The sequence below is a fragment of the Oncorhynchus clarkii genome, chromosome 10 (genome assembly GCF_045791955.1).
Source record: "Oncorhynchus clarkii lewisi isolate Uvic-CL-2024 chromosome 10, UVic_Ocla_1.0, whole genome shotgun sequence".
NCBI classification, from domain to species: Eukaryota; Metazoa; Chordata; class Actinopteri; order Salmoniformes; family Salmonidae; genus Oncorhynchus; species Oncorhynchus clarkii.
Window position 1 is genome coordinate 45,439,830 of NC_092156.1, and position 25,940 is coordinate 45,465,769.

General features: G+C 41.0%; 1 protein-coding gene across 3 annotated transcripts; it reads left to right on the forward strand.

The window, feature by feature from the left end:
• The first annotated feature begins 656 nt into the window (after positions 1 to 656).
• On the forward strand, positions 657 to 25,940 carry LOC139418596 (palmitoyltransferase ZDHHC20-B-like). 3 transcript variants are annotated; one of them, XM_071168189.1, is made up of 13 exons: positions 657 to 781; positions 1,743 to 1,769; positions 2,292 to 2,386; positions 7,604 to 7,724; positions 12,276 to 12,345; positions 16,039 to 16,071; positions 16,342 to 16,462; positions 16,880 to 16,915; positions 17,510 to 17,642; positions 22,141 to 22,267; positions 22,438 to 22,524; positions 22,622 to 22,713; positions 22,793 to 24,374. In XM_071168189.1, exons 1-13 carry the CDS (start codon positions 664 to 666, stop codon positions 22,834 to 22,836), a joined length of 1,104 nt encoding a protein of 367 aa, XP_071024290.1. In that variant the 5' UTR covers positions 657 to 663; the 3' UTR covers positions 22,837 to 24,374. The 3 variants fall into 3 exon arrangements, with proteins under 3 accessions (XP_071024290.1, XP_071024291.1, XP_071024292.1); XM_071168190.1 differs by lacking the exon at positions 16,880 to 16,915 and having other exon boundaries at positions 22,793 to 25,940; XM_071168191.1 differs by lacking the exons at positions 657 to 781; positions 1,743 to 1,769 and adding an exon at positions 1,839 to 1,909 and having other exon boundaries at positions 22,793 to 23,011.

Sequence of the window (25,940 nt, forward strand, 5' to 3'; positions counted from 1 at the left end):
TAGTCTAAATACAATGGTCAGGAGAAGCTTATTGAATTGGACTGTGGTGAGCTGGAACAAATGTGTAGCTTACATGGCAAGCAGAGATTACAATACTGAGCTAAATTACTAGAATCACCCATCCCCACAATAATAATAATACAAAATATAGATTTATCTTTAACTCTGCATTGTTAGAAAATGACTTTTAAATAAGCATTTCACTTTTAGTCCGCACCTGCTGTTTACCAAGCATATGACAAATACAATTTAATTTGATTCAGTAATTAAATAAGATTGTCGATTCATGTCGAGTCTCCAGTGGTTTACCAGTTCACGGTTCACAGCTGTACATATCTGTGGTGGTTTCATCTGATGGAGAAGAGGCGCTCCTTACCAAACTGAAAAATAGGAGGTCAAATCATGACGTCGTGATTTTCAGGTCGGAAAGCCGGAGCTGAAGAAAGAGGCCCGAGTTCCCAAATTGAAATTCCGAGTTGGATGACCGTTCAAATGTATTTTTTTCAGTCGGAGCTCGTTTTTTTCCGAGGTCCCAGTTGTTTTAACTCACTGAAGTCGGAAGTCGGAGATTTCCGTGTTCTCAGTTGTTTGAACGCGGCATTAGTCCATTGAAAAGTATGAAGCTTTGACGTCACACCACAATTTCCCCCAGTCGGATTAAAGATGGCGCCGCATCATGTTCTAAAGTGCTGTCAGCGGAGTTTATCTTGGATACCTGTTATTTTCATAAACCTTGTCGTTGGCTGGTCTTATTATGCATACGTCGTTGAACTCTGTATCTGTAAGTATAACATTCTCGTTTTTTAAAGTTTTTTTTTAAAGGGTTACGGTGGTTTGTTTCCTCATTGAAACAAAGTTGCCTTACTGCTTGCTTGCCCAGCTGGAGGATGTGTATAGCCGGTAACGTTAGTTTACAGTAACTTGGTCGGATGAAATCAGGTTAATAATGTATGGATCATTGTCACCACCGTACAAGTGTGACAATGATCAAATACAATGTAACACTTTCTTCTTGAGTGAATCCATGGAAATAGAATGAGTGAAACACTCGCTACCTTTTTGTGGGTAGCCAATCATGCCCATAGATTGAAGCCACTGTTGCTAGAAGGAAATGGACAGACAAATTGACGCAATCGAATTGACTGGAAATTATATCCTCGTCCCATATTGGAATAGAGGGGATGTTGGAATAATTTTGTCTCATCTCATATTTTATTTAATCAGATCTACTGAAAATGCTAGACTGGAAATTGTTCTCTGACCTCATTTCTTATTTTGAAATTGTTTAGCTTCGGTTGCATTTTGGCTATGTAATTCTGCCTTCGATTCTGTGCCAAGCATCTTTCAGAGCCATTTGATGTGATGCTACTTTGGCCTCAAGTTGACTTATTCCAATACAACTGATCAGCTGTCTCTTCGTGAACCACACTGTTTCCACTCACTGTGTCTAACCTGGTTAGACTGTTTCTGTGGGCTGTTGCTGATGGTACAATGACATGCTGTAGTCAGGGGCATCCCTTCAGCAGGGCAAACAAAGCGTTCTGTGAAGGGTGGGTCTCCTGCTGGTAGTACCAGGCTGCTGCTGGGGGTTGAGAGAAAGGGGAAGTAGATGTGAGCCTAGTACTGTAACTCAGCAAAAGCATCGGAGGCCTTCTCTAAACTCCTCTCTCTCTCCTCTCTGTCTGTCTGTCTGTCTGTTTGTCTCTGTCTCTGTACCCCCCCCCCCCCCTTGTCTCTTTCAGTAACAATCCCAAATAATGCAGAAAAAAGTAAGTAACATTCTGAAACATCTGGTGCATTTAAGACTGACTGTCTTGGGCCCACACATGATTGCACCACCTTGAACCCACACAAACTCTACTCTGTCTACGTGACACTGATGTACGCTGGAACTTGTGATTTAGACATGGTAAACTAAATACTTGTTTTGCATGGGATGAAAAGTTGTCATTTAGGGTTAAAGAGATATTTTGGGATTTTAGCATTGAGCCCCTTTATCTACTTCGCCAGAGTCGGATGAACTTGTGGATACCATTTTTTATGTCTCTGTGTCCAGTATGTAGGAAGTTACCCATTGACCTCCAGTCATTGCGCAAGTTATCAACTTCCTTCAAATTGCAGTCGGAGAAATGGAAATGGAATCCAGGAGTTCATCTGACTCTGGGGAAGTAGATAAAGGGCCTCATTGCTAAAATCCAGATGTATCTCTTGACCTCATGGATATAATTGCATTATATTTGATCTCTGGTATGAGGTATGAATGGTCTCTCTTGCTTCTTTCTCTCCAACAGTATCATACCTAGTTGTCTTTCACCTGTTCTTCATTATGTTCATCTGGTCCTACTGGAAGACTATCTGCAGCAGGCCCGCCAACCCCTCTAAAGAGGTATACGGAGAGTGTGTGTCTGTCTTTGTCAGTAGTACTCACTCTACCTCCTGTGATATGCTACATCACAATGCCACGTGGCCAGGGCAGTAGGCACGGCGGTTCCTAAAGCGCTCTGTAATTTCACCGTACAGTATATGTTAACATAGGACAGGGTTTGTGTGTGGTAGGATTGGGCGATACCCTGGTATAAACAGTATATTTTGAAATGCCAATGATATGATTTTCAATAAAATAATCATATTTGGGGCATCCCTGCCTCGTTCTATATATACCTCTATAAGTGCTGTATAACTATAAAACCATCTGTATAACTATAAAACCATCTAAGTGTATAATAAATTATATCCAGCTCAGGGCTCCAGCTAGGCATTTTGTTTGCTAACTAGATGTCAAGATCCCGCTTTGTGGATACAGCAGAGACATTCAATCCCCTCCTGGATCAACATCCCTGTTGCCTAAATTGTTTAGTGTATAAAAAAATACTACAAATACAGTACCAGTCAAAAGTTTGGACACACCTACTCATTCAAGGGTTTTACTTTATTTTTACTATTTTCTACATTGTAGAATAATAGTGAGACATCAAAACTATGAAATTACACACATGGGATCATGAAGTTACCAAAACCGTGTTAAGCAACTCAAAATATATTTTAGATTCTTCAAAGTAGCCACCCTTTGCCTTGACAGCTTTGCACACACATAGTATTCTCTCAACCAGCTTCATGAGGAATGCTTTTCCAACAGTCTTGATTGAGTTCCCACATATGCTGAGCACTTGTTGGCTGCTTTTCCTTCAGTTTGCGGTCTAACTCATCCCAAACCATCACAATTGTGTTGAGGTCGGGTGATTTTTGGAGGCTGTCATCTGATGCAGCACTCCATCACTCTCCTTGGTCAAATAGCCCTTACACAGCCAGGAGGTGTGTTGGGTCATTGTCCTGTTGAAAAACAAATGATAGTTCCACTAAGCGCAAACCAGATGGGATGGCTTATCACTGCAGACTGCTGTGGTAGCCATGCTGGTTAAGCGTGCCTTGAATTCTAAATAAATCTGTGTCACCAGCAAAGCACCATCACACTTCCTCCTCCATGCTTGATGGTGGGAACCACAAATGCGGAGATCATCCGTTCACATATTCTGCGTCTCACAAAGACACGGCGGTTGGAACCAAATATCTCACATTTGGACAAGGACAAAGAACAGATTTCCACCGGTCTAATGTCCACTGCTCATGTTTCTTATTGGTGTCCTTTAGTAGTGGTTTCTTTGCAGCATGAAGGCCTGATTCACACAGTCTCCTCTGAACAGTTGATGTTGAGATGTGTCTGTGACTTGACCTCTGAAGCATTTATTTTTGGCTGCAATTTCTGAGGCTGGTAACTCTAATGAACTTATCCTTTGCAGCAGAGGTAACTCTGGGTCTTCCTGTCCTGTGGCGGTCCTCATGAGAGCCAGTTTTATCATAGTGCTTGATGGTTTTTACGACTGCACTTGAAGAAACTTTACATTTTCCACATTGACTGACCTTCTTGTCTTAAAGTAATGATGGACTTTTATTTCTATTTGCTTATTTGAGCTGTTCTTGCCATAATATGGACTTAGCCATATTTGGTAAAAGACCATCTTCTGTATACCCCCCCCCCCCTGATTGGCTCAAATGCATTAAGGAAAGAAATTCCACAAATTCAATTAACTAGGCACACCTGTTAATTGAAATGCATTCCAGGTGACTACCTCATGAAGCTGGTTGAGAGAATGCCAAGCTGTCAAAGCAAAGGGTGGCTAGTTTGAATCATCTAAAATCAAATATATATTGTGATTTGTGTAACACTTTTTTTTGGTTACTACATGATTCCATGTGTTATTTCATAGTTTTGATGTCTTCACTGTTCTACAATGTAGACAATAGTAACAATTAAGAAAAACCCTGGAATGAGTAGGTGCATCCAAGCTTTTGGTGTGTTTTATTTATATATATATATATATATATATATATGAGTAAACTTTAAGAACAGATTTCCAAGAAAGACTGACTACATGATAGCTATGATCCCTTATTGATGTCACTTTTTAAATCCACTTCAATCAGTGTAGATAAAGGGGAGGAGACAGGTTAAAGAAGGATTTTTAAGCCTTGAGACATTTGATACATGGACTGTGTATGTGTGCCATTCAGAGGGTGAATGGGCAAGACAAAAGATGAAGTGCTTTTGAAGGAGGTGCCAGGCGGACCAGTATGTGTCAAGAACTGCATCGCTGCTTTGTTTAGAGACTCTACAGTTTCCCTTGTGTATCAAAAATCGTCCTCCACCCAAAGGACATCCAGCCAGCTTGGCACAACTGCCTGGGAAGCATAAGTCAACATGGGCCAAGCATAAATCAACAAAGCTTTTGACACCTTGTAGAGTCCATGTCCCAATGAATTAATGTTGTTCTGAGGGCAAAAAGGGAGGGTGCACCTTAATATAAGGAAGGTGTTCCTAATGTCTGATATACAGTGGGGCAAAAAAGTATTTAGTCAGCCACCAATTGTGCATGTTCTCCCACTTAAAAAGATGAGGCCTGTAATTTTCATCATAGGTACACTTCAACTATGACAGACAATTAGAAAAAAAATCCTACAAATTATGGTGGAAAATAAGTATTTGGTCAATAACAAAAGTTTGTTTCAATACTTTGTTATATACCCTTTGTTGGCAATGACAGAGGTCAAACGTTTTCTGTAAGTCTTCAAGGTTTTCACACACTGTTGCTGGTATTTTGGCCCATTCCTCCATCTCCTCTAGAGCAGTGATGTTTTGGGGCTGTTGCTGGGCAACATGGACTTTCAACTCCCTCCAAAGATTTTCTATGGGGTTGAGATCTGGAGACTGGCTAGGCCACTCCAGGACCTTGAAATGCTTCTTACGAAGCCACTCCTTCGTTGCCCGGGCGGTGTGTTTGGGATCATTGTCATGCTGAAAGACCCAGCCACGTTTCATCTTCAATGCCCTTGTTGATGGAAGGAGGTTTTCACTCAATCTCCCAATACATGGCCCCATTCATTCTTTCCTTTACACGAATCAGTCGTCCTGGTCCCTTTGCAGAAATACAGCCCCAAAGCATGATGTTTCCACCCCCATGCTTCACAGTAGGTATGGTGTTCTTTGGATGCAACTCAGCATTCTTTGTCCTCCAAACATGACGAGTTGAGTTTTTAACCAAAAAGTTATATTTTGGTTTCGTCTGACCATATGACATTCTCCCAATCTTCTTCTGGATCATCCAAATGTTCTCTAGCAAACTTCTGACGGGCCTGGACAAAACTTCTGACGGGCCTGGACATGTACTGGCTTAAGCAGGTGTGTTACTAATGGTAGGCTTTGTTATTTTGGTCCCAGCTCTCTGCAGGTCATTCACTAGGTCCCCCCCCCCCCCCCCGTGTGGTTCTGTTTTTTTTTTTTTTTTTTTTTTTGCTCATCGTTCTTGTGATCATTTTGACCTCACGGGGTGAGATCATGCGTGGAGCCCCAGACCGAGGGAGATTATCAGTGGTCTTGTATGTCTTCCATTTCCTAATAATTGCTCCCACAGTTGATTTCTTCAAACCAAGTTGCTTACCTATTGCAGATTCAGTCTTCCCAGCCTGGTGCAGGTCTACAATTTTGTTGCTGGTGTCCTTTGACAGCTCTTTGGTCTTGGCCATAGTGGAGTTTGCAGTGTGACTGTTTGAGGTGGTGGACAGGTGTCTTTTATACTGATAACAACAAGTTCAAACCGGTGCCATTAATACAGGTAACGAGTGGAGGACAGAGGAGCCTCTTAAAGAAGAAGTTACAGGTCTGTGAGAGCCAGAAATCTTGCTTGTTTGTAGGTGACCAAATACTTATTTTCCACCATAATTTGCAAATACATTCATTAAAAATCCTACAATGTGATTTTCTGGATTTTTTTTTCTCATTTTGTTTGTCATAGTTGAAGTGTACCTATGATGATAAATTACAGGCCTCTCATCTTTTTAAGTGGGAGAACTTGCACAATTGGTGGCTGATTTAAATACTTTTTTGCCGCACTGTATATGTGTGTGTGTGGACACCCCTTCAAATGAGTGAATTCTGTTATTTCAGCCACACCTGTTGCTGACAGGTGTCCACATACTTTGGGTAACGTGCATCTCTAACTCTCAGATAGAGCTTGGGTGGTATACCATGGTATTTGGAAAAAGCCATGGGATGCTTTTTCAATACTGTCAACTATTTCTGTGAAGTGTTTCCAATAAATGTGAATATTTGTAGCTACTTTAACTTAAACAGCTGCTGTCAACTTGTGTAATAAGTTAAGAGATGACACGGATTGCATTTTTCATTTCATTATATTACATTATGAAGCTTACCGTAGTTCCCCAGAACAGTCACGTGTTTCTTTGAAAATGGAGAAAGCGAGATGGTGAGTTTATAGCGGTGTGTCTCTGAGGCGCACATGAGGTGATGAAGTTACTTGTAATGCAATTCACTACTAAATATTTGCCATCTCACATCTTATGGCTTTCTGGCAGAGGTCTGGAAGAGTTCTGTACAGATGCCATTTTTTTTGTTTCTCTGTTCTTCTCTCATCTGCTCCATGTACACATTCTGCTCTTCCTTCAGAAAAGCATGCATCAACTTTTATTTAGACCATTTCTCTCGTTAATTTTCACTTGTAAAATGTCCACACTCACACACAATGACATTCGGTAGCTGCTAGCTATGCTTGTATAACTTTGAGCTGGATTTGCCGATCTTTGCAATTAGTTTGTTTTTGCTCGTTAGATAAATGCTAACTGTGCTTTTTTGATTTTGCTCATATTTTGTCAGCATCATGGTAGAGGCCCCATGGACTGCCCCCTTGTGTGCTATGTTGGTAATACATTAAATCCCATAATGAGAAGACAGTGTGACGCTATGAAAATCTGGATACTGCCCAAGCCTTATACTGTATTTTTATTATTGTATTTATATTTTTAAATAGCACCCCTTGTTTGCACATTTGGTAATACTGTATGGTATAGAAACGGTATGAATCTGGATACTGCCTAACCCTAGTGTATGGTTATGAAGTGGATTTGCCCTCAATCTCAAGTACCTTTTTTCCACATTTTAAACTGTTCCCTAATTTCTAGATACATGACTACCGGTAATAACTAGACTATGTTATTGCGTACTTTGAGAAACTCCTTTCTGTTCTCCCATCAGTTTTGTCTGCCCAAAGTGGAGAAAGAGCAGTATGAGAAGGAGGAACATCCAGACACTCAGCAGGAGATCCTGAAGAAGGTGGTGGTAGGATTGCCTGTCTATACACGCACTGGGACAGGAGGTGAGAATGTTACTGCCACCCACCCCCAACTCCCCATGTATACAGTGCCTTGCGAAAGTATTCGGCCCCCTTGAACTTTGCGACCTTTTGCCACATTTCAGGCTTCAAACATAAAGATATAAAACTGTATTTTTTTGTGAAGAATCAACAACAAGTGGGACACAATCATGAAGTGGAACGACATTTATTGGATATTTCAAACTTTTTTAACAAATCAAAAACTGAAAAATTGGGCGTGCAAAATTATTCAGCCCCTTTACTTTCAGTGCAGCAAACTCTCTCCAGAAGTTCAGTGAGGATCTCTGAATGATCCAATGTTGACCTAAATGACTAATGATGATAAATACAATCCACCTGTGTGTAATCAAGTCTCCGTATAAATGCACCTGCACTGTGATAGTCTCAGAGGTCCGTTAAAAGCGCAGAGAGCATCATGAAGAACAAGGAACACACCAGGCAGGTCCGAGATACTGTTGTGAAGAAGTTTAAAGCCGGATTTGGATACAAAAATATTTCCCAAGCTTTAAACATCCCAAGGAGCACTGTGCAAGCGATAATATTGAAATGGAAGGAGTATCAGACCACTGCAAATCTACCAAGACCTGGCCGTCCCTCTAAACTTTCAGCTCATACAAGGAGAAGACTGATCAGAGATGCAGCCAAGAGGCCCATGATCACTCTGGATGAACTGCAGAGATCTACAGCTGAGGTGGGAGACTCTGTCCATAGGACAACAATCAGTCGTATATTGCACAAATCTGGCCTTTATGGAAGAGTGGCAAGAAGAAAGCCATTTCTTAAAGATATCTATAAAAAGTGTCGTTTAAAGTTTGCCACAGGCCACCTGGGAGACACACCAAACATGTGGAAGAAGGTGCTCTGGTCAGATGAAACCAAAATTGAACTTTTGGGCAACAATGCAAAATGTTATGTTTGGCGTAAAAGCAACACAGCTGAACACACCATCCCCACTGTCAAACATGGTGGTGGCAGCATCATGGTTTGGGCCTGCTTTTCTTCAGCAGGGACAGGGAAGATGGTTAAAATTGATGGGAAGATGGATGGAGCCAAATACAGGACCAGTCTGGAAGAGAACCTGATGGAGTCTGCAAAATACCTGAGACTGGGATGGAGATTTGTCTTCCAACAAGACAATGATCCAAAACATAAAGCAAAATCTACAATGGAATGGTTCAAAAATAAACATATCCAGGTGTTAGAATGGCCAAGTCAAAGTCCAGACCTGAATCCAATCGAGAATCTGTGGAAAGAACTGAAAACTGCTGTTCACAAATGCTCTCCATCCAACCTCACTGAGCTCGAGCTGTTTTGCAAGGAGGAATGGGAAAAAATTTCAGTCTCTCGATGTGCAAAACTGATAGAGACATACCCCAAGCGACTTACAGCTGTAATTGCAGCAAAAGGTGGCGCTACAAAGTATTAACTTAAGGGGGCTGAATAATTTTGCACGCCCAATTTTTCAGTTTTTGATTTGTTAAAAAAGTTTGAAATATCCAATAAATGTCGTTCCACTTCATGATTGTGTCCCACTTGTTGTTGATTCTTCACAAAAAAATACAGTTTTATATCTTTATGTTTGAAGCCTGAAATGTGGCAAAAGGTCGCAAAGTTCAAGGGGGCCGAATACTTTCGCAAGGCACTGTACATCCAACAAGGTTGCCAATTAGAATTTATGTGCTATTTTATGTATTTGGGATGTACAGTAAGGTCCCAAATTATTGGCATCCTTGATAAAGATGTGAAAAAAAGACTATAATACAAATACTGAGCTTGTATGATCAACAAGGATCATAATTAATACATATACTAATACAATTGCTCAGATTTTGTTTACAAGTTATACAGAAACATCTCAAAGCTAGGTGTCGATTATTGGCACCCCTGGTTTCAATACTCCGGCACCCTCTTCGAGCATAATGGCCCTGAGCCTTTTTCTAAAATGTTTTATGAGATTGGAGAACACATTGGGAGGGATCTCAGACCATTCCTCCATACAGAATCTGTCCAGATCCTTGATATCCTTCTGTCTGAACTTATGGACTGCCCTCTTCATATCAAACCACAGGTTTTCAATGGGGTTCATGTCCGGAGACAGAGATGGCCACTGAAAAATGTTGTTTTTTGTGGTCAATAAACAATTTCTTTGTGGATTTTAATTAGTTCTTGGGGTTATTGTCTTGCTGGAAGAGCCCAAGTTTCAGCTTCTTGGCAGAGGCAAACAGTTTTTTGGCTAAAATGCCCTCCCGTGTAGCGCAGCAGTCTAAAGCACTGCATCTCAATGCTTGAGGTGTCACAACACAGACCCTGGTTCAAATCCGGGGTGTATCACAACCAGCCATGATTGGAGTCCCATAGGGCGGCGCACAATTGGCCCAGTGTCGTCCGGGTTTGGCCGGTGTAGGCCGTCATTGTAAATAAGAATTTGTCCTTAACTGACTTGCCTAGTTACATGAAAAAAATTACTTCACCTCCAGGTGTTGCATTTGTTGTTTGTTCTCAATAAAGGCTTTTTTCTGGAAAAACTTCCAAAGAGCCTGTTGGCGTGTAATTGGAGACTTGGTGACCTGTAAATGCAACAAAGTTCCGTAATTGTCCACCTTTAGCCCTTGGTTTTGTCTTTGCCTCCCAAACCATCTTCCTCACTGTGCGTGGGGACAACATACACTTGCGTCCAATACCAGGCAAGTTTACCATTGTTCCAGTGGTTTTTACTTCTTATGGCTGCAGAGGCAGTATTGAGTAGCTTGGATGAAAGGTGCCCAGAGTAAACAGCCTGCTCCTCAGTCCCAGTTGCTAATATATGCATATTATTAGTAGTGTTGGATAGAAAACACTCTGAAGTTTCTAAAACAGTTTGAATGATGTCTGTGAATATAACAGAACTCATATGGCAGGTAAAAACCTGAGAAGAAATCCAAACAGGAAGTGGGAAATCTGAGGGTGGTCGATTTTCAAACCAGCCCCTATTGAATACACAGTGGGATAGTGTTTATGTTGCACTTCCTAATGCTTCCACTAATGTTAACCGTCTTTAGAAACTTGTTTGAGGATTCTACTGTGAAGTGGGACCGAATGAGAGTGGAATGAGTCAGAGGTCTGCCAGCAGTCACGCGCTAGTCACGCGCATTTCACATAAGGTAGATGTCTTCAGAAAAGCAAAGGAACACAAAGGAGTTCTCCAGTTGGAATATTATTGAAAATGTTATGTTAACACCCTTAAGATTGATTCCATACATCGTTTGACATGTTTCTATAGACAGTAACTGAACTTTTTGACATTGTCTGCAACTAGGGAGCGCGCTTAATGAGTTTGGATTTGTTTACCAAACGTGCTAACAAAAGTAGCTCTTTGGACATAAATGATGGACATTATCAAACAAATCAAACATTTAATGTGGAACTAGGATTCCTGGGAGTGCATTCTGATGATCATCAAAGGTAAGTGAATATTTATAATGTGATTTCTGTTGACTCAAACATGGCGGATATCTCTCTTTGTTTTCTGAGTGCCGTTCTCAGATTATTGCATGGTTTGCTTTTTCCGTAAAACCTTTTTGAAATTTGACACAGCGGTTGCATTAAGGAGAAGTGTATCTATATATTTCCATGTCTAACAATTGTATTTTCATCAACATTTATAATGAGTATTTATGTAAATTGATGTGGCTCTCTGCAAAATCACCGGATGTTTTTGGAACTACTGAACACAACGCGCCAATGTATACTGAGATTTTTTGATATAAATATGCACTTTATCGAACAAAACATAGTCCTGTGAGTGTCATTTGATGAAGATCATCAAAGGTTTGTGATTCATTTTATCTCTATTTGTGCTTTTTGTGACTCCTCTCTTTGGCTGAAAAAATGGCTGTGTTTTTCTGTGGCTTGGCTCTGACCGAACATAATCGTTTGTGGTGCTTTCGCTGTAAAGCCTTTGAAATCGGACAACAACAAGATTACCTTTTTAAAATGGTATAAGATACATGTATGTTTGAGGAATTTAAATTATGAGATTTCTGTTTGAATTTGGCACGCTGCACTTTCACTGGCTGTCATATCAATCCCGTTAACTTCTTAGGGCTGCAATCCTGTTTTAAACTTCCTAATAGTGTTATTTAATTTTTTTTTTTAACAAGGTCAACAATCATTTGTCTCTTTGTTTGGGAGCGCTTTGCCTTTTCCCATGGGGATGGATGACAAAAGGACCTTTACATGCATGTACCTCTTTTTTTTAATTCTTTTTTTTTTTATACCCCGGTGGAACAGGAAGACATGGAAGGCCACTAAAGTTATTTAAGCTGAGAGAGAAAAAAGTAGAATGTTAATGCAGATACATTTTGTTTATTTTTATAAGAATCTTTAGGAGTGCCAATAATTTAGACCCCTATAATTGAGACAAATGACTTGTTAAACAAAATCTATTTCACTGAGCAATTGTATTAGTATAAAATAATATTTCCATATTGACTGTAGTTGAAACACAAGCTTTGGATTTAATGATGACTTATTAGGTGTATGTGTTCTCCACAGCCGTCCGGTACTGTGACCGCTGTCTGGTGATCAAACCCGACCGCTGCCACCACTGCTCCACCTGTGACATGTGAGTTCAGTTCAATTACTGTGGGGTTCAGATGAGATGCACCATGGGGTTATGTCGTATCTTTTTGGGTGCTTCAACTCCAAAGTAATATACTCTAGGGTGTTCACCCATAAAAGGACTAATTCATTCAAGGTTTATACAAATGTCCGCTCAGTAGAGAATTCTGTCAGAAAAACACGTGTCCAAACCTCATGTCTTTACTATATGTGACCCGTTTTCAGGAAAAACTATGGTTGAGAAGTTTGACAATTTACTCTGAGAATGTAGCATGTTTGGAGTGAATGGAATGCCATCACAGGCATGATCAAAAAGTGGCCACTTCTCAATAGAACTCTGTGGCGCTAACTAGTGGCTGCAGGTCCTTGAGTGGAAACTTTTTTATTTATATATATACACAGTGTGGAGAAAAAGTATTTGATACACTGCCGATTTTGCAGGTTTTCCTACTTACAAAGCATGTAGAGGTCTGTAATTTTTATCATAGGTACACTTCAACTGTGAGAGACAGAATCTAAAACAAAAATCCATAAATTCACATTGTATGATTTTTAAGGAATTAATTTGCATTTTATTGCATGACATAATTATTTGATCACCTACCAACCAGTAAGAAGTCCGGCTCTCACAGACCTGTTAGTTTTTCTTTTAAGAATCCCTCCTGTTCTCCACTCATTACCTGTATTAACTGCACCTGTCCACACACTCAATCAAACACTCCAACCTCTCCACAATGGCCAAGACCAGAGAGCTGTGTAAGGACATCGGGTATAAAATTGTAGACCTGCACAAGGCTGAGATGGGCTACAGGACAATAGGCAAGCAGCTTGGTGAAAAGGCAACAACTGTTGGCGCAATTATTAGAAAATGGAAGAAGTTCAAGATGACAGTCAATCATCCTCGGTCTGGGGCTCCATGCAAGATCTCACCTCGTGGGGCATCAATGATCACGAGGAAGGTGAGGGATCAGCCCAGAACTACACGGCAGGACCTAGTCAATGACCTGAAGAGAGCTGGGACTACAGACTCAAAGAAAACCATTAGTAACACACTACGCCGTCATGGATTAAAATCCTGCAGCGCACGCAAGGTCCCCCTGCTCAAGCCAGCGCATTTCCAGGCCCATCTGAAGTTTGCCAATGACCATCTGGATGATCCGGAGGAGGAATGGGAGAAGGTCATGTGGTCTGATTAGACCAAAAAGCTCTATGTCTCAACTCCACTCGCCATGTTTGGAAGAAGATGAAGGATGAGTACACCCCAAGAACACCATCCCAACCGTGAAGCATGAAGGTGGAAACATTCTTTGGGGATGCTTTTCTGCAAAGGGGACAGGACGACTGCACCGTATTGAGGGGAGGATGGATGGGGCCATGTATCGCGAGATCTTGGCCAACCACCTCCTTCCCTTAGTAAGAGCATTGAAGATGGGTCATGGCTGGGTCTTCCAGCATGACAACGACCCGAAACACACAGCCAGGGCAACTAAGGAGTGGCTCCGTAAGAAGCATCTTAAGGTGCTGGAGTGGCCTAGCCAGTCTCCAGACCTGAACCCAATAGAAAATCTTTGGAGGGAGCTGAAAGTCCGTATTGCCTAGCGACAGCCCCGAAACCTGAAGGATCTGGAGAAGGTCTGTATGGAGGAATGGGCCAAAATCCCTGCTGCAGTGTGTGCAAACCTGGTCAAGAACTACAGGAAACGTATGATCTCTGTAATTGCAAACAGGTTTCTGTACCAAATATTAAGTTCTGCTTTTCTGATGTATCAAATACTTATGTCATGAAATAAAATGCAAATTAATTACTAAAATCATACAATGATTTTCTGGATTTTTGTTTTAGATTCCATCTCACAGTTGAAGTGTACCTATGATAAAAATGACAGACCTCTACATGCTTTGTAAGTAGGAAACACTGCCGATTTTGCAGGTTCTCTTCAAAGGAGTTCTCCTAATCTCAGCTTGTTACCTGTATAAAAGACACCTGTCCACAGAAGCAATCCATCAATCGGATTCCAAACTCTCCACCATGGCCAAGTCCAAAGAGATCGCCATGGATGTCAGGGACAAGATTGTAGACCTACACAAGGCTGGAATGGGCTATTAGACCATCGCCAAGCAGCTTGGTGAGAAGGTGACTACAGTTGGTGCGATTACTCGCAAATGGAGCCTGGGAGCCTGGGGCTCCATGCAAGATCTCACCTCATGGAGTTGCAATGATCATGAGAACGGTGAGGAATCAGCCCAGAACTACACGGGAGGATCTTGTCAATCATCTCAAGGCAGCTGGCACCACAGTCACCAAGAAAACAATTAGTAACACCCTACGCTGTGAAGGACTGAAATCCTGCAGCGCCCGCAAGGTCCCCCTTCTCAAGAAAGCACATATACATACCTGTCTGAAGTTTGCCAATGAACATCTGAATGATTCAGAGGACAACTGGGTGAAAGTGTTGTGGTCAGATGAGACTAAAATGGAGCTCTTTGGCATCAACTCAACTCGCCGTGTTTGGAGGAGGAGGAATGCTGCCTATGACCCCAAGAACACCATCCCTGCCGTCAAACATGGAGGTGGAAACATTATGCTTTGGGGGTGTTTTTCTGCTAAGCGGACAGGACAACTTCACAGCATCAAAGGGACGATGGACGGGGCCATGTACCGTTAAATCTTGGGTGAGAACCTCCTTCCCTCAGCCAGGGCATTGAAAATGGGTCGTGGATAGGTATTCCAGCATGACAATGATCCAAAACACACAGCCAAGGCAACAAAGGAGTGGCTCAAGAAGAAGCACATTAAGGTCCTGGAGTGGCCTAGCCAGTCTCCAGACCTTAATCCCATAGAAAATCTGTGGAAGGAGCTGAAGGTTCGAGTTGCCAAACGTCAGCCTCAACCTTAGTGACTTGGAGAAGATCTGTAAAGAGGAGTGGGACAAAATCCCTCCTGAGATGTGTGCAAACCTGGTGGCCAACTACAAGAAACGTCTGACCTCTGATTGCCAACAAGGGTTTTGCCACCAAGTACTAAGTCATGTTTTGCAGCGGGGTCAAATACTTATTACCCTCATTAAAATGCAAATCAATTTAGAACATTTTTGACGTGTTTTTCAGGATTTTTTTGTTATTCTGTCTCTCACTGTTCAAATAAAACTACCATTAAAATTATAGACTGATTTCTTTGTCAGTGGGCAAACGTACAAAATCAGCAGGGGATCAAATACTTTTTTCCCTCACTGTACATAAGATTATGATTTGTAATGAAATCTGCTGTATATTAAACTAAATGGAGATTAAATGTATATTTATTTACAAAGTTAAGAGACTGAATTTCAATGTCCACCCTCCGAAAACAATCTGTTCCTATTTTCATTTTGTATTTCGGAGTCCTTCCCTTTAAATCGCCATAGAAATGCCCCTCAACATAGATTGATTGCCATTATAGGCTATGAAATCCAAAGATCTGGAGGTGAAAATGACAGTTGGTCTCCGGTTGCTTTACTGTTGGCATGACACAGGACTGATGGTAGCGCTAACATATCAAGTTGATTTCAATTGGTCCAACCAGAAGAAAATGTACCGCCTCACAATGCCAAATATGGAAGACGGTACAACCAAGAGCGGCGCAGTCGAATCTAGCAACGTCCCATATACTTTCTTTCACTTTGTTTTTCATGCTGTCATACTGCTGTCTCTCTTTCAGGTGTGTACTGAAGATGGACCATCACTGTCCATGGTATGTAACAGTCCATTCATGAAGTATAGATGCTTAGCAAAGTACACATGACCATACCGCTCAGACATATGCCTGCCCTCATTTGAAGTCTATTGTTAAAACTGACTTGATAGTGATTTGTATCAGTGGAGAGTTTCATCCTGTCCATTCTACTGCATGAGCATATTATATCTGTCTGGTATGGTGATGTGGAAAGGATTACTCCGCTCTCAGAAAGAGACCGAGCAGCACAAGCCACATTGACTTTTGTTTTCTCTGTTTCTCTCTCAGGGTGAATAACTGTGTTGGATTTTCAAACTACAAGTTCTTTGTCTTGTTTCTGGCCTACTCCATGCTGTATTGTGCATTCATCGCCGCTACCGTCCTGCAGTATTTCATCAAATTCTGGACAGTAAGTAATACTGTAGCTGCCTGTCCTTTCTTCCTTAACTAGCTAGAACTTAGTTGAGTGTTAACCAATGAAAGCAGTAAGATCCCTGATAGCATGTTCCAATTAGCCAATACCCCAAATCGTCTACATAAACCACCTCAAACTTGAGCAGTCTGCATGTCAGGAGAAATTTGTGTGAATCTGGTTTATATTTAGCTGTGTGATTTGCAGTAGGGTATAGTGTGGAAGGAGGGGGGGGGGGGGGGGTGGAGGAACATGTGCAATTGTGCTAACATTCTGGAGGACATTGAGCAGGTGCCGATAGTTTTGTAACACTGTTCTTCTCTTTTTTTTTTTTTTTTTTTTTGTCTCTAAGATTGTGTAACTTTCTTAATTTCTGCACTAATCGTCTGCCTGCCTCTAATACTTTGCCTAAAGCTTTGCCGATGGAGATCTGTTGGGGATTGTCCTCAGGTAAAATGCGAGATTGTCACCATCTGATCATTGTGGTTAGTCAAAAAGAAAGGTTGCACTTCTTAGAGTAGCCTATTGTCACTAAGGAAAGGTCAAGAAGCTCAACCCATAATGGCATTCACAAGGCTTCTGTCTCTCAGAAGTACCAATTGCTGTTGAACGATTCTCTTCAGTATGTGTCAAACACTGTTGTCTTGCAACATAAGCCGTTGTCTGTTCCCGTTGTCTGTAAAACTAGGCCTCTGTCCTTGCTTGTGTTCTATGCTGCCTTGCTTGTGACAATGAATGTCCACTGTCATCTTGGCCAAACTGAGGGCGAGTGTGGAGTCGGACAGGGTTGGTTGGTTTAGCATGTCGTATTTTGCCTAACAACCAAAAGGCCTGTACTGTATGTAGTACCTTCTGGAGCCATTCACTTAAATGGTCATGTAGGCTAAGCGTCTGCTACTCCAGAATGAGGTCTTCATAGGTCGTTTTACAACTGACTGATGTGTCATATCCTGTGCGTCTGTGCAGAAGGTGAACGTTACTACTGTATGTGGTGGATGAAGAGTATGACGTCACTAACAGCTCTTCTCTCTCTCTTCCCTCAAGAATCAGCTGCCTGACACTCACGCCAAATTCCACGTGTTGTTTCTGTTTTTTGTGGCGGCCATGTTCTTCATCAGCATCCTGTCGCTTTTCAGCTACCATCTCTGGCTTGTGGGAAAGAACAGGACCACCATAGGTAGCTGCCATGCCTCACCACACTCGACACAGTAACTCATCCACTATTGTCTTGATTGATTGACACCTTTTTTATTGTTGGTTATAATTAGTGATTCAGAACCTATTCACTGAATATTTTTGGTCAAATAACTTGAGCATAGATTAGGAACTTTTTTTCTTCTAATTTGGCACACAGAAACTCGATGGCATGGGTAACTTGGTCCAAAAGAATGGCACCAATTGGCCTATTTCTGGCGCTGTTATAAGCAGTCTCACTTAAACCCTCATAGCCTTCGCCCTGTTTGACTTAGAGACTTCAAACCAATTGTATGTAAACTCAGCAAAAAGAAACTGCCAACTGTGTTTTATTTTCAGCAAACTTAACATGTGTAAATATTTGTATGAACATAACAAGATTCAACAACTGAGACATAAACTGAACAAGTTCCACAGAGATGTGACTAACAGAAATGGAATAATGTGTCCCTGAACAAAGCGGGGTCAAAATCAAAAGTAAGTCAGTATCTGGTGTGGCCACCAGCTGCATTAAGTACTGCAGTGCAGCAGCTCCTCATGGACTGCACCAGATTTGCCAGTTCTTGCTGTGAGATGTTACCCCACTCTTCCATCAAGGCACCTGCAAGTTCCCGGACATTTCTGGGGCGAATGGCCTTAGCCCTCACCCTCCGATCCAACAGGTCCCAGACGTGCACAATGGGATTGAGTTTCGAGCTCTTTGCTGGCCTTGACAGAACACTGACTTGCAGGAAATCATGCACAGAATGAGCAGTATGGCTGGTGGCATTGTCATGCTGGAGGGTCATGTCAGGATGAGTACCACATGAGGGAGGAGGATGTCTAGTGTGGACAGTCTGAGCACTGATGGAGGGGTTGTGCGTTCCTGGTGTAACTCGGGCAGTTCTTGCCATCCCGCAGATGTGATGTTCAAATGTACCGATCCTTTGCAGGTGTTACACGTGGTCTGCTGTCCGTCCTGTCTCCCTGTAGCACTGTCTTAGGCGTCTCACAGTGCGGACATTGCAATTTATTGCCCTCACCACATCTGCAGTCGTCATGCCTAAGGCACATTCACGCAGATGAGCAGGGACCCTGGGCATCTTTTGGTGTTTTTCATAGTCTGTAGAAAGGCCTCTTTAGTGTTCTAAGTTTTCATAACTGTGACCTTAATTGCCTACCGTCTGTTAGCGTCCTAACGACCATTCCACAAGCATGGGAAACAGTGTTTAAACTCTTTACAATGAAGAGTTGTGAAGTTATTTGGAATTTTACGAATCATCTTTGAAAGACAGGGTCCTGAAAAAGGGACAAATCTTTTTTTTTGTTGCTGAGTTTAGGTGTCTTTCCTCACTGCTCAAGGACCCATAAGGTCCATCAGGATACCATTTGAAAGACTTTGGGGGCAAAACTTCTCATGAACCATAAGTCCATGTGTTATGTAGGTTCATGGTACATATCTTTTCTCCAACTAAGTTAAGAGATGGCTGAGTTTTTTGGGGGGATAAATTAGGACATCTGATTTCACATGTCCATTTAAATCCACTCCATAATGGCCGATCAACTTTTTAGGGTCATCAAAGACATTACCACGGTGAAACAGGTTTGGCATTGATATCTTAAAAATAAGGAAACGATTAACAATTCACTTTTGACTAATGAATAAAGGTTAAAATAATCATACACAATCTTCTCATGGACTAAATGTCTGATGCCTTCCAAAGGTGATCTTTGGAGTCAACACTGGTCCATAAAGAGTTTGAGAAAATAGCATTTATGGATTCAAAGATGACCACATTATACCAGTAGATGCATATTAGCACATACGCTAAACATACTTAACAAATCTTCTCATGAAACCATAGGACCAAAATACATGACAAAACTTAGTTTGAGAGAAAAAACTGGTTGAGTTATTGAAAAAAAACTAAACATCTGATTTACATGTGTCCATTTAAATCAACTTGAGACTTGTTATCACTATCCTGGATGTCCCTAAGATGAACCACACTGAATGTGGTATTGATATCTATAAAAACAAGGAAACCATTTAACAATACATTCCTTGCATATGTAACACTAATGCTCAATTTGCAATCATCTTCTCCTTATGAACCATACGTCAGATTCATTCCACATTTTGTATTTAGACTATCTCTCTGGGATAGGTGTCCCGTCAGACGAGGGCGGGCAATTAAAAAAATAATCATACAAATGATGGATATTAAACATTTTGGTACATACAAGTATCTTGTTAATCTAACTGCATTGTCCGATTTACAATAGGCTTTACAGCGAAAGCATAACATGCAATTGTTTGAGGACGGCGCCCCACATCAACATATTTTTCAACCAGCACAGGCTTCATAAAATCACAAATAGCAATTTAAATAATCACTTGCTTTTTGAAAATCTTCCTCTGTTTGCAATCCAAAGGGTCCCAGCTACAACATGCATGGTCGTTTTGTTAGAAAATCCTTCTTTATATCCCAAGTCTGTTTTAGTCGGCGCCATCGATTTGAGTAATCCACTCGTTCAACATGCAGACAAAGGAATCCAAAAAGCTACCGCTAAACTTTGGTAAAACAAGTCAAACTACTTTTCTAATTAATCCTCAGGTATCCTAAAATGTAATTAAACTAAATTTAATACGGAAAGAAGTATGTTCAATAGAAAATTAAATTAGCAGCCATGCATCTTCATCTCGTGCGCAGACTGTTTTCCAGCTATGACTCCCAGTGCCAAAACTCAAAATTCTTCCTTGTTTGGGGAGAAACAAGCCTAAATTCTCGAACAGACTGTTGACATCTAGTGGAAGCCATAGGAATTGCAAACTAGGAGCTGGATTTGACATACATTCTAATGGAAGAGCATGGGATCTCAAACAATCAGATTTTTTTTTTTTTTTGTAGATTTTCACCTACCATATAAATTGTGTTATAGTCTCATGCATTATTTTAACATTTCTACAAACTTCAAAGTGTTTCCTATCCAATGCTACCAATTTATATGCTTATCCTGTCATCTGGGTCTGAGTAACTGGCAGTTTACTTTGGGCATGTCAGTCAAAGTAAGTGGAGAAAAGAGGCCTAGCCTGAAGTTAGACTCATGACATCAGTCTTTCATTTCATGGAGAGATTATTATGATTTTTTGCTGCATTAAAATATGGCCACACTGTACCTAATAGATGCACATTAGTGCTAATGCTAAATATATATATATATATATATATATATATATATATATACTCTCATAAACCATAAGTCAGATTGACAACAGGTTTGTTATATAGACCCAATAAATTAGCCTGTAATGTATTTGACAATGTTTATTTGCTGAATTCTTAGATGGCTACATTACACCACTAGATGGCACCATTTCTCACCAGGGCTATAAGAAATGAACTGATGGACATGGGGCCATGAATTTTGGTATGCCTCTTTACATTTGAGCAGACTCTTATCCACAGGAGCAATTAGGGTTAAGTGCCTTGCTCAAGGGCACATAAACAGCCCCCCCCCCCCCCCCCAAATCAGGGATTCGGACCATTGACCTTTCAGTTACAGGCCAAATCCTCTTAAACGTTAGGCTACCTGCTGTATATAATAACTGTGAATATAAAGTCACTGCAGCCTTAGATGGCTGCACCAGACCTGTTGGTGGCTCTATAGATGTCATTAGCACCATGGGATACTGGAGCAGTAATTATTGATCAGATGGACTTTGTCTCATGCAAATCAATGTTAGATTTAATTGTGCAGATGAATAATGTGAAATATCGTGATTACTTTCTGTGTAATCGCATATTGTTGCCGTATTATGTGGCCTGAACATAGTGGAAAGTGTAATTTATTTGGGAAAGTAGAAGTTCTGCCGCTTGCGCAGTCAGCGTATTACAGCTGTGAAAGTATACTATACTTTTTTAAAGCTAATGTGGAGTGTACCAACTGAGATTGTCATAATCAGTTTGTTAATTACTTCAAAGTCCCAGAATTCAAAAATGACTGCAAAATATAGCCTACCAATACACCATGTTGGTGACATGTTAATTGGGGAGGAAGGGCTCATGGTAACTGCTGGAGCAGAATGAAGTGGAATGGTATCAAATGCATGGTTTCAATGTGTTTGCCGTTCCGTTCGCTCCGTTTCCAGCCATTATTATAAGTCATCTCAACACGTTAAACGCTGAAAATATTTAAAGTCATCAACCATTCGTCAAATTGACCACAAAATTGGTATATACACTCAATACATTAAGTAATGACTTTAAGAATGATTACCCGCTGCATTCAAAGATGCAGCACTAGACTTAACTTCACTTATGTCATCCTTGTGGTATTGGGCGATAAACATTGTCATGGTTTCGCTGATTGTACTTAAATGAAGATGGTTCCTACTGTACATATTGCTACTTTGTTATTCAACTTATCTCTTCTCCTTTCTGTCATCCTGTGAACCCTGTTCATTGCTGCTTGCAACTAATATTTTGTATTTATTTCAGAGGCTTTCAGGGCTCCTGTCTTCAGAAATGGCCCAGACAAGAATGGCTTCTCTCTGGGATTCAGTAGGAACATGGCTGAGGTCTTTGGAGACCAGAAGAAGTACTGGATGTTTCCCATCTACACCAGGTGAAAACACAAAGTCACCTATCCATCTATTCTGTTGGAGCTTTAGAATAGTTTTGCATCTTAGTCAGTACTGCCTTTCAGTCAATAAAAACCTAGTTTGAGTTTCACTGTAGGTATTTAAATGCCTAATGTGTCTCCCCCCCCTTTGTGCTCTCCTTTCTCTCTGTCAGTCACGGTGATGGTAACAGTTTTGTCACCCGGTTGGTGAACTTAGATCCTGAGCAGATAGCTGTGGGCCTCCAGATCAACGGCAAAAGGTTATTCATGGTTTCTTGGTTTGATTTCTTTCATTCCTGATTCAGTAAATTATCTCGCCTCATTCATGAAGTTAATACCGGCCTTGTCCTGAAATAGCTCTGTAGATTGTGCTGCAAGCCCCAAGCATGTCCTTGGCGACACCATCAACCACATTGAGGACCATCAGGATGGCAGCTTCGACAAAACAGGTATGTAGATCCCTGTGATGTCATGTAGCCCTGTGCCTGTGAGCTGCCTGAACCTTGACCTCTCACCCTTGTGTTTCAGATGTAGCCGAGACGGTCACAGTCACCATAGAGAGCGAGTCATAGACAGGTAAGCCTATGGATGACTCCCGCTGAAGTGTGCGCGTTTCCTACAGAGCTTAGGGATGAAACTGATGACCACCCATGATCTTTGATTACCGAGTTGGCTCAAATCTGCCAAGAGACAACTGAGCCATCAACTGTGATGCCTTACAACCAGCAGAATCTAAACAAAAAACACCCCTTATCACTTGCAGCACCCCTACTACCATGGACAAATGTCAAGTAACAGCTCTTGTATGGACATATTTTCTATTGCCATTCTTACATCCGCCAAACAGCATTCCTGGTATGATGGACACAACCTGGACTGTCATGGACGCTACATCTTACATCAGCCGTCTAAGTCCTCACCAAGCACATACTCTCTGACACTTCATCTTTGTTTTTAACCAAAGCTTTCTTTTGTAACTATGATTAATCTCTGGGACTACTCTGTTATTCAAGCCAAAAAAAGTAGACTCTTTGCACTAGCTTAGATTATTTCAGGAAAAGTGTAGGAAAATAATTGCTTTACACTTATACACCTCAGTCGAATTAGTATTCACTTTCTTTATTGGTAAGTGTTTACTGTTTCTTTCCCCAGAAACTCAGTTACTGGCTTTGATTGGGTTAAGCCCAGGGAATAAAATGGTCAGGGCCTCAAGACGCAACGTCTCAGTTGACTGTAGTGTGTGTACTGTATGCACTTTACATTTGAACCCTGTGGAGGGCGCTAAGCATATCCATTGATTTCAACAGGCCATACAGTCTTACAGTAGGTTTGCATGAAAAAAGGCTTTGTAGGACCCTATGCCAAATCCTTTCCAGCTCAACATCGTAATTTAAAGCTAGAACACTTAGTTTTTGGGATTATAAATTAATGATATCCATTGATTCTTGAATATAACCTATAAATGACTCGTGAGCTTAGTTCAACTGTCATACATACCCCTACAGATTTATTTTTTACTATGTTTGTAAACAACAAATGTAAATGCACTATAGCTTCAGAAAATGGTTAACTATCCTTTTTTATATTTTTGACGATAAGTCCTTGCATCCATAGCTCTGTCTATGAATTTGAGTGGTTACATTTCTCCAGGCCCATCCCTCAGCTTTTTACCAAAATGGAGGCGGGGTAACACTTTGTCATTGTTTCAACTGCTGATTCTAGCTTTTAAATGTGCCTGCAGTTAAGTTGTTCAGATTTATTATGATTTTTTTCTGTTGTATGGAAGGACAAAGGTTAAGTACAGTGCCATAGTAAATGGTTCACCTTAGCATGGTGTAATTACTTTAAAATTTCTGTTTGCAATTTTAAACAGTTGATTTTTGCTAATACACATTTGAAGTGTCACACACATGACCCTAATGACGCAGGGCCAAATCCTAACTCTAGATGCATGTTTTGCAAAATTGTGATCTACAGTACCGGTCCAAAGTTTGGACACACCTACTCATTCCAGGGTTTTTCTTTATTTTACTATTCTCTACATTGTAGCACAACAGTGAAGACATCAAAACTATAAAATAACACATGGAATCATGTAGTAACCAAAAAAGTTTTAAACAAATCAAAATATATTTCAGATTCTTCAAAGTAGCCACCCTTTGCCTTGACAGCTTTGCACACACTTGGCATTCTCTCAACTAGCTTCATGAGGAATGCTTTTCCAAAAGTCTTGAAAGACTTCCCACATATGCTGAGCACTTGTTGGCTGCTTTTCCTTCACTCTGAAGTCCAACTCATCCCAAACCATCTCAATTGGGTTGAGGTCGGGTGATTGTGGAGGCCAAGTCATCTGATGCAGCACTCCATCACTCTCCTTGGTCAAATAGCCCTCACACAGCCTGGAGGTGTGTTTTGTGTCATTCTAATTTGTTTTTCAACAGGACAGTCACAATAAGCGCAAACCAGATAGTACTGCTGTGGTAGCCATGCTGGTTAAGTGTTCCTTGAATTTGAAAATCACTGACGGTGTCACCAGCAAAGCACCATCACACCACCTATATGCTTCACTGTGTGAACCACGCATGCAAAAATCATCCGTTCACCTACCCTGCGTCTCACAAGGACATGGCGGTTGGAATGAAAAATCTCACATTTGGACTCGTCAGACCAAAGGACAGATTTCCACCGGTCTAAAGTCCATTGCTTGTTATTCTTGGCCCCAGCAAGTCTCCTTAATTGTGTCCTTTTAGTAGTGGTTTCTTTGCAGCAATTCGAGCAGGAAGACCTGATTTCACGCAGTCTCTGAACAGTTGATATTGAAATGAGTCTGTTACTTGAACTCTGAAGCGTTTATTTGGGCTGCAATTTCTGAAGCTGGTAACTAATGAACGTATCCTCTGCAGCAGAGGTAACTCTGGGCCTTCCTTTCCTGTGGCGGTCCTCATGAGAACCAGTTTCATCATGGCGCTTGATGGTTTTTGCGACTGCACTTAAAGAAACTTTCGAAGTTCTTAATTTTCTGCATTGACTTACCTTCACTTCTTAATGTAATGGACTGTTTCTCTTTGCTTGTTTGAGCTGTTCTTGCCATAATATAGACTGAGCCCTATTTGGTAAAAGACCATCTTCTGTATACCCCTCTACCTTGTCACAACAACTGATCGGCTCAAACTCATTAAGAAAGAAATTCCACAAATTAGCTTTTAACGAGGCACACCTGTTAATTGAAACGAAGTGATACCTCACGAAGCTGGTTGAGTTTCATGAGTGTGCAAAGCTGTCAAGGCAAAGGGTGGCTACTTTGGAGAAACTCAAATATAACATATTTGGATTTGTTTAAAACATTTGTTACTACATGATTCCATATGTTATTTCATAGTTGGTTTTCTGCAATGTAGAAAATAGCAACAACAAAAAATATCCCTTGAGTGAGTAGGTGTCCAAACTTGACTGGTACTGTATGTGATAAGTTTATCACTTTCATCTCAATAACTTGGTTGGGACTCAACAAGCAGTGCATTTGGAAAGTTTTCAGAACCCTTTTACTTTTTCCACATTTTGTTACGTTACACCCTTTGTTCTAAAATTGATTTTTAAGTTGTTTTTCCCCCTCAGTTTACACACAATACCCCATATTCACAAAGCAAAAACGAGTTTCAAGACACTTCTGCACATG